The following is a 9195-nucleotide window of genomic DNA, read 5'->3' on the forward strand; positions in this document are numbered from 1 at the left end:
GAGTCTCCAGCTTCAGAGATTTTTGCAATTACAAGCATCATCCAGTATCTCTACCTGTACATGACCATCTGATCATGTATCACTCCAGTGTTAATCTACAAAATTTTAATTATTCGCCCACCTCCTCATGCCTTTTGCACACAATGTATATAGACTCTTTTTTCTCTTTTTTTTCTACTGTGTTATTGACTTGTTAATTGTTTACTCCATGTGTAACTCTGTGTTGTTGTCTGTTCACACTGCTATGTTTTATCTTGGCCAGGTCACAGTTGTAAATGAGAACTTGTTCTCAACTAGCCTACCTGGTTAAATAAAGGTGAAATAAATTAAAAATCAAATTAAAAAATCCCATGGGATCCGTCAAGGCTGCACACAGCAGAAATATCACAGAAATATTCTAGTTCCTACACATCAACTTCCATATTCAAACAAAATAGTCATTTTATAGAACGCAACCTCTTGCAGTGGAAGCGTTGCTGAGGGGGGAAGAGGCAACAGCGCCAACATCCCACAATGCAATACATTCCACAGGGGTAAATTGCGCCTGCGTACTGTGCGCTTCCTTTTTGGACCTACGTCTCCAGAACTACAATGGTGAGACGAAAATGTCCCCTTCCTAATCCACACCCATCTAACTAATCCAAAGCGGTTGATGGAATAACAATTTATCTAATGGGCCGTTAATATAATTCGCCATTAGCTCCAAAAGTTATTGCAGATATTTTTGAGAGCGAATGGCCAAAATACATGTTTTTACTGTTCGCATAACTGGTAGTTATAGAAATGGACGCCCGGTATGTGCATGTCACTCGGGTTTGCGCACCCAGTGCTTAAAATTGGGTTCCGTTACCAAGCTAGTTAAAATTGGGTTCCGTTACCAAGCTAGTTACAGATATGTGTTTGTGGTTTTTGTAACAACCATAAACAGCGCTTAGTTATGTCAATAGCTACTGTAGTTGCCTTAACTATCTGTTAAAGACTGGTTACTTGTCACAGTGTGTCCTCGCCGCTGTAGACTGCAGTCATCGTTGCCAGCCAAGCTAATACTAACTTATTAAAGTTCTCTTAATGTTTTACAAATGTAACTAACTGTATTCTCGAGTGTGGTTGTAGAGCAGACGTTAGTTACATCCGCCATGTTTATATGCCAAGAAATAAAAGGCGTAGTAAGTTGGCTGGTGCATGTTTAACTAGATTTGGGTAGTTTGCTTGCCCAAGGTTGACCGTGTGATGTTTGAGAAAATGCTAGGTGAGGTCATTGCCTTGCTAGTTATTGAGGGGGTTCTATTAAGTTGGCCTGGGTAAAAGTAGTTTGGCCTGGGTGGAAAGGGATTGCATTCGTTTAGGAACCGAGCTGTCCCCTTTCGGGCAGATGAGGAAGTCTGCTCAAAACAAGTCATGTAGGTTGTCACGTGGCGTAATGAGTACAATTCAGTATTTTCACATGCAAAATCGATGATGGATCATGTTGCCTTGTTGACGACAACCGAGCAGTGCAGTTTGTTAGATTTGAGTGTTGTGCTCAGGCTTGGCCCGGTCACGTGACAGGTCATATACATAACAATGTTAGCTAAATGTTTGTTTGCAGTGCCCCTGTTGAGGTTTTTGTCTATGTAATGGGAGGAGTGGTATTTCCTGCCATAAAGGCTAACAGTAAGATGGGAGATGCTAGTTAGACGAGGTTATTGTGTGTTAATTTGGTGTCTCCCTCTTCCTCAGGCCAAGCGCACCAAGAAGGTGGGGATTGTGGGTAAATACGGCACGCGTTACGGCGCGTCGCTCAGGAAGATGGTGAAAAAGATTGAGATCAGCCAGCACGCCAAGTACACCTGCTCCTTCTGTGGCAAGGTACGGTACACACCTCTAACATATACAGCCAGGTACACCGAGGTACGGTACACACACCCACAGTCGGCATGTCAAACACACGATTCACACATGGACGGCAGAAATGTTTTGTTCCTGCAGAACGGTTACTGATGTCTTCATCCTTAAGTCTATTGATGCACTGGTGTGTCAGTCTAAGTAACATAATACTCTGTCAGTTTAAACTGGAGATGTAGTTGTTTCTGCCTCTGTCGGCCTTCCACATCTGTGGTGACAGCTAGAGCGCTGTTAGACGGAGACAACCCAAATGTATTTATTTCCCATAAATGTTTGTAGCGCCGACCGGTATGGCTTACATACTAATATGACCACTATGGAAAGACGACTCTCACCAACACAATTCTCTATTTTGCTCCAAGGCCTCACAAGGGTCCCAGGACTCGTCTGAAGGTAACCCATACAAGTTAATGGAAGTATGGAGGTAGATTTGGGCCCCAAAAGTAAGAGCTTAAATATGTGTAAAAAATATTTTTAAAAAGAAGGAAAAAAACAATTTCCTGAGCTTTCTTATCTCTCTTAGGTATAGGACACACTTCAAAACCTTACTCAATATTAATCAAATCGTTTATTGTGATACCTAAAGGGGTCCTACATTTGATCAAACAGCTAAATGATCCTTTGTATGACCGGTGTTGGATTCTGGGGTAAACTTTGGACGTGGTTATACTCAGAAGTATAGGAACATTAATAACATGAGAGGTGCCATAATGAAGCTTGGGAGGGGGACTGTTAAGAGGTTAATAACAGTATTGAACTGACGTTACTAACAGTACTTGTGTTTAATCATCAGACTAAGATGAAGAGGAGGGCAGTTGGTATCTGGCACTGTGGATCCTGCATGAAGACTGTTGCTGGAGGCGCCTGGACATACAAGTAAGTAGCACTGTGAGCCTGTGGACATAGAACTGTGTTTCTGGACTGTGAGTGGGTGCCTTCTCCATCTATCCCCTGCTCGAATCTCCCCCTCAGATTAGACTAGGCGTCTGTAACCACATTTCTATCCACCGTTTTTATCTGAGTAAAAAAATAACATCTCGACAGCTGTAATGGAAACAGGAAGATCCAGTACAATTTGATAAATGTGACAATTTGTTCGTTTGACATGGTATCTTTTTATGTCGGTAAAATGAATTATGCGAGAAAAGGCATTGATATGATGATCGTCATATCGAAGTAAACTTGGAGTCCCGCGATGATATGGTGTGTGGTCCTCCCACTACGACACAGGAAAGCAAGCAGTTTATTACGCTACAGATTAAATAAGTTATGAACTTCACAGGCTGATGGAAGGTCATGAACTTAACGCTCCTTTTCCTTATTCTGTTGAAATAATCCATGCTTGACTGCCATTTGACAAATAATCTGTCTGTAATAATCTCATGTAGACTAGTCTACCTGCACTCTATCTGCCTGCTGTTGGCCGGAATAGGCTATTTTAACACAAGTTTTAGCTATAAAAAAAAAGTGATGGAAACACTTAGATATTTATTCGGTCCATCAAAATGAAACTGTAAATGTTGTGCACTGTGTCACCACCTGCTGATTTTGCTCCACAACAAGTCTGATTGGTTCTTTATGTGGATTCTAGAATATGAGCATGTGAGGTGATTTTCCCCTCCAGACTGGAATTAGCAGGTAGCATCTCAGGTATAGTGGTGATTTGTCCCTCCAGACTGGAATTAGCAGGTAGCATCTCTGGTATAGTGGTGATTTGTCCCTCCAGACTGGAATTAGCAGGTAGCATCTCTGGTATAGTGGTGATTTGTCCCTCCAGACTGGAATTAGCAGGTAGCATCTCTGCTATAGTGGTGATTTGTCCCTCCAGACTGGAATTAGCAGGTAGCATCTCTGGTATAGTGGTGATTTGTCCCTCCAGACTGGGATTAGCAGGTAGCATCTCTGGTATAGTGGTGATTTGTCCCTCCAGACTGGAATTAGTAGGTAGCATCTCTGGTATAGTGGTGATTTGTCCCTCCAGACTGGGATTAGCAGGTAGCATCTCTGGTATAGTGGTGATTTGTCCCTCCAGACTGGAATTAGCAGGTAGCATCTCTGGTATAGTGGTGATTTGTCCCTCCAGACTGGAATTAGCAGGTAGCATCTCTGGTATAGTGGTGATTTGTCCCTCCAGACTGGAATTAACAGGTAGCATCTCTGGTATAGTGGTGATTTGTCCCTCCAGACTGGAATTAGCAGGTAGCATCTCTGGTATAGTGGTGATTTGTCCCTCCAGACTGGGATTAGCAGGTAGCATCTCTGGTATAGTGGTGATTTGTCCCTCCAGACTGGGATTAGCAGGTAGCATCTCTGGTATAGTGGTGATTTGTCCCTCCAGACTGGAATTAGCAGGTAGCATCTCTGGTATAGTGGTGATTTGTCCCTCCAGACTGGAATTAGCAGGTAGTATTTCTGGTATAGTGGTGATTTGTCCCTCCAGACTGGAATTAGCAGGTAGCATCTCTGGTATAGTGGTGATTTGTCCCTCCAGACTGGGATTAGCAGGTAGCATCTCTGGTATAGTGGTGATTTGTCCCTCCAGACTGGGATTAGCAGGTAGCATCTCTGGTATAGTGGTGATTTGTCCCTCCAGACTGGGATTAGCAGGTAGCATCTCTGGTATAGTGGTGATTTGTCCGTCCAGACTGGGATTAGCAGGTAGCATCTCTGGTATAGTGGTGATTTGTCCCTCCAGACTGGAATTAGCAGGTAGCATCTCTGGTATAGTGGTGATTTGTCCCTCCAGACTGGAATTAGCAGGTAGCATCTCTGGTATAGTGGTGATTTGTCCGTCCAGACTGGGATTAGCAGGTAGCATCTCTGGTATAGTGGTGATTTATCCCTCCAGACTGGGATTAGCAGGTAGCATCTCTGCTATAGTGGTGATTTATCCCTCCAGACTGGAATTAGCAGGTAGCATCTCTGGTATAGTGGTGATTTGTCCCTCCAGACTGGAATTAGCAGGTAGCATCTCTGGTATAGTGGTGATTTGTCCCTCCAGACTGGGATTAGCAGGTAGCATCTCTGGTATAGTGGTGATTTGTCCCTCCAGACTGGAATTAGCAGGTAGCATCTCTGGTATAGTGGTGATTTGTCCCTCCAGACTGGGATTAGCAGGTAGCATCTCTGCTATAGTGGTGATTTGTCCGTCCAGACTGGGATTAGCAGGTAGCATCTCTGGTATAGTGGTGATTTATCCCTCCAGACTGGGATTAGCAGGTAGCATCTCTGCTATAGTGGTGATTTATCCCTCCAGACTGGAATTAGCAGGTAGCATCTCTGGTATAGTGGTGATTTGTCCCTCCAGACTGGGATTAGCAGGTAGCATCTCTGGTATAGTGGTGATTTGTCCCTCCAGACTGGGATTAGCAGGTAGCATCTCTGGTATAGTGGTGATTTATCCCTCCAGACTGGGATTAGCAGGTAGCATCTCTGGTATAGTGGTGATTTATCCCTCCAGACTGGAATTAGCAGGTAGCATCTCTGGTATAGTGGTGATTTGTCCCTCCAGACTGGGATTAGCAGGTAGCATCTCTGGTATAGTGGTGATTTGTCCCTCCAGACTGGGATTAGCAGGTAGCATCTCTGGTATAGTGGTGATTTATCCCTCCAGACTGGGATTAGCAGGTAGCATCTCTGGTATAGTGGTGATTTGTCCCTCCAGACTGGGATTAGCAGGTAGCATCTCTGGTATAGTGGTGATTTGTCCCTCCAGACTGGAATTAGCAGGTAGCATCTCTGCTATAGTGGTGATTTGTCCGTCCAGACTGGAATTAGCAGGTAGCATCTCTGGTATAGTGGTGATTTGTCCGTCCAGACTGGAATTAGCAGGTAGCATCTCTGGTATAGTGGTGATTTGTCCCTCCAGACTGGGATTAGCAGGTAGCATCTCTGCTATAGTGGTGATTTGTCCCTCCAGACTGGAATTAGCAGGTAGCATCTCTGGTATAGTGGTGATTTGTCCCTCCAGACTGGAATTAGCAGGTAGCATCTCTGGTATAGTGGTGATTTGTCCCTCCAGACTGGGATTAGCAGGTAGCATCTCTGGTATAGTGGTGATTTGTCCCTCCAGACTGGGATTAGCAGGTAGCATCTCTGGTATAGTGGTGATTAGTCCCTCCAGACTGGGATTAGCAGGTAGCATCTCTGGTATAGTGGTGATTTGTCCCTCCAGACTGGAATTAGCAGGTAGCATCTCTGGTATAGTGGTGATTTGTCCCTCCAGACTGGGATTAGCAGGTAGCATCTCTGGTATAGTGGTGATTTGTCCCTCCAGACTGGAATTAGCAGGTAGCATCTCTGGTATAGTGGTGATTTGTTTTGTACCTTGACTTTTCTTTGTTCAGAGGGTTGAAACATTCGTCCTGTTTGCAAAAAGGGCAATGAAGTAATACTGCAAAGAATTCAAGTTTTTGCCCAGAATACAAAGTGCTCTGGGGCACTGAGTACCACTCTCCAATTTACAACCATAGTAGTGGCTGCATCATGTTATGACTATCCTTGTAATTTAGTTTTAGGTTACAAACTAAGCACAGGCAAAATCCTAGAGGAAGAAGTCACCTTTCAGCGGGACAATGGCCTAAAAGACAAGGTCAAATCAACACCAGTTGCTATTGGCAACTGATTTACCAGACACAGGTTAAGCCTAGTCCAGGACTGGAGCAGTTTAATGGGGATTCTTCATGGAAAGGGCTTCTTAGTTCAGGACTAGACTTAACCTGTGTGTAGGGAAACTGCCTGGCCCTTGGTGTCTTGTGAGTTCAGTTTGTTTCCACTGTATGTGCTAAACCACCGTTCTCCTCTGTGTTCGCTCTCTGTTCCAGCACGACGTCTGCAGTCACCGTGAAGTCGGCCATCAGGAGACTGAAGGAGCTGAAAGACCAGTAGACTGTTACCGGAGAATCAAGACTGTCACTTTTGTGTACAGTTTGACCTGGACGCTGTGTTGAACATCTACCACAATAAAAAGCACTCTGGAGCACCAGAGTCTACTTGTACTACTTGTGTTGCTGTTAGTACAGCCCTGTGTGTTGCCTGCCACCTGAGTGTCTGAATGTTACTTGGCGCTGATGTTAACTCCTACAGTCCCACTTCTAGCCCCTTTAAAAAAAGAATATTGTTTGAGCTCCAGACTTCTGGTTTGTTCCATTTGTTTTCTGATTAATTAACAAGCTCTTAAAAGCAATGACAAGCTCATCCAAAACGTATGCAGTGGAAACATTACAGAAGATAACATGGTAAAACACTTAATTGTGAATATAGGGGCTGGACATGCAGATACGAGTGATTCATTGATGGGTTACAGTGCATTTGGAAAGTATTCACACATTTTGTTTCGTTAAAGACTTATTTTAAAATGGATTTAATAGTTTTTTTCCCCCCTCAATTGACACACTACCCCATAACGACAAAGCAAAGAAAGGCTTTTGGAGAAAAAAAGAAACAAAACTAATCACATTTACATAAGTATTCAGACCCTTTACTCAAATCCCCAAGCTTTGTTGAAGCACCTTCAGTAGCGATTACAGCCTTGAGTCTTGGGTATGATGCTACAAGCTTGTACCTGTATTTGGGGAGTAAAAAATAAAATGTTATTGGTCACATGTGTTTAGCAGATGTTCCTTCAATCCTGCAGTCATATAACAATTTCACAGCACTGGAATTAAGAACACTCCCAGAGTTCTCCCTGTAGGCTGTCTCATCATTTTTGGAAATCAAGCCTACTACTGTTTGCAAACTTGATGATTGAGTTGGAGGCGTGCATGGCCACAGTCATGGTCAACAGGAGGGGACTGAGCACACACCCTTGTGGGGCCCCAGTGTTGAAGATCAGCGAAGTGGAGATGTTGTTTCCTACCTCCACTGCCTGTCAGGAAGTCCAGGACCCAGTTGCACAGGGGGGGTTCAGACCCAGGGCCTCCAGCTTAATGATGAGCTTGGAGGGTACTATGATGTTGAATGCTGAGCTATAGTCAATGAACAGCATTCTTACATTTATTTTAACTAGGAAAGTACGTTAACAAATTCTTATTTACAATTACAGCCTAGGAACAGTGGATTAACTGCCTTGTTCAGGGGACAGAAGGACAGATTTGCACCTTTTATTTTGCAACTTTTCGCTCTGACCACTAGGCTACCTCCGCCGCAAACAGGTATTCATCTAGTCCACATGGGATAGGGCCGTGTGATGGCGATTGAAGTGGGTCTAGGGTGTAAGGTAGAGGTGATATGACCCATGACTCTCAAAGCACTTCATGATGACGGAAGTGAGTGCTACTTTATTTATCCATCTGTTATTTTACCAGGTAAGTTGACTGAGAACACGTTCTCATTTGCAGCAAAGACCTGGGGAACAGTTACAGGGGAGAGGAGCGTGTATGAATGAGCCAATTGTAACCATGATGGTTTGAGGGCCAGATTGGGAATTTAGCCAGGACACCGAGGTTAACACCCCTACTCTTACGATAAGTGCCATGGGATCTTTAATGACCTCAGAGAGTCAGGACACCCGTTTAACGTCCCATCCGAAAGACAGCACCCTACACAGGGCAGTGTCCCCAATCACTGCCCTGGGGCATTGGGATATTTTTTAGACCAGAGGAAAGAGTGCCTCCTACTGGCCCTCCAACACCACTTCCAGCAGCATCTGGTGTCCCATCCAGGAACTGACCAGGACCAACCCTGCTTAGCTTCAGAAGCAAGCCAGCAGTGGTATGCTCAGTTACCTTTGCTTTCTTGGGAACAGGAACAATGGTGGCCCTATTGAAGCATGTGGGGACAGCAGACTGGGATAGGGATTGATTGAATATGTCCGTAAACTACACTGTTTATATTCCCAGTAACCTTGCCATGGTTAAATGCGGTGGTTTGTGCTTTCAGTTTTGTGCAAAATGCTGCCATCTATCCACGGTTTCTGGTTCGGGAAGGTTTTAGTGGGTACAACATCTCCTATGCACTTCCTGATGAACTCAGTCTCCCTATCAGTGTATTCGTCTGTGTTATTCTCGGAGGCTACCCAGAACATATCTCAGTCCGCGTGATCAAAACAATCTTGAAGCATGGATTCCGATTGGTCATACAAGCATTGTATAGTCTTTAGCACAGGTACTTCCTGTTTGAGTTTCTGCCTATATGAATGGAAGAGAGGAGCAAAATGGAGTCGTGATCAGATTTGCCAAAGGAGGGCAGGGGAGGGCCTTGTAGGCATCCTGGAAGTTGGGGTGGCAGCGGTCCAGTGTTTTAGCAGCTCGAGTGCTACAGTCAATGTGTTGATAGAACTTCGGTAGCATTTTCCTCAAATGTTTTTAAAAT

General features: G+C 44.3%; 1 protein-coding gene across 1 annotated transcript; it reads left to right on the forward strand.

The window, feature by feature from the left end:
• The first annotated feature begins 472 nt into the window (after window positions 1–472).
• LOC110530875 (large ribosomal subunit protein eL43) lies at window positions 473–7487 on the forward strand. The gene is made up of 4 exons (XM_021614166.3): window positions 473–594; window positions 1720–1848; window positions 2678–2760; window positions 6708–7487. Exons 1-4 carry the CDS (start codon window positions 592–594, stop codon window positions 6769–6771), a joined length of 279 nt encoding a protein of 92 aa, XP_021469841.1. The 5' UTR covers window positions 473–591; the 3' UTR covers window positions 6772–7487.
• The last annotated feature ends 1708 nt before the right edge of the window (window positions 7488–9195 follow it).

Source organism: Oncorhynchus mykiss, chromosome 8 (genome assembly GCF_057628025.1).
Source record: "Oncorhynchus mykiss isolate SJ-2025 chromosome 8, ASM5762802v1, whole genome shotgun sequence".
NCBI lineage: Eukaryota > Metazoa > Chordata > Actinopteri > Salmoniformes > Salmonidae > Oncorhynchus > Oncorhynchus mykiss.

What these genes read in the sequence shown, in the direction of transcription:
- LOC110530875 (XM_021614166.3), top strand. An exon ending in CCTGCTCCTTCTGTGGCAAG is followed by an intron (nt 1,849 to 2,677) that starts GTACGGTACACA and finishes TTTAATCATCAG; the next exon opens with ACTAAGATGAAGAGGAGGGC. An exon ending in GGAGGCGCCTGGACATACAA is followed by an intron (nt 2,761 to 6,707) that starts GTAAGTAGCACT and finishes TCTCTGTTCCAG; the next exon opens with CACGACGTCTGCAGTCACCG.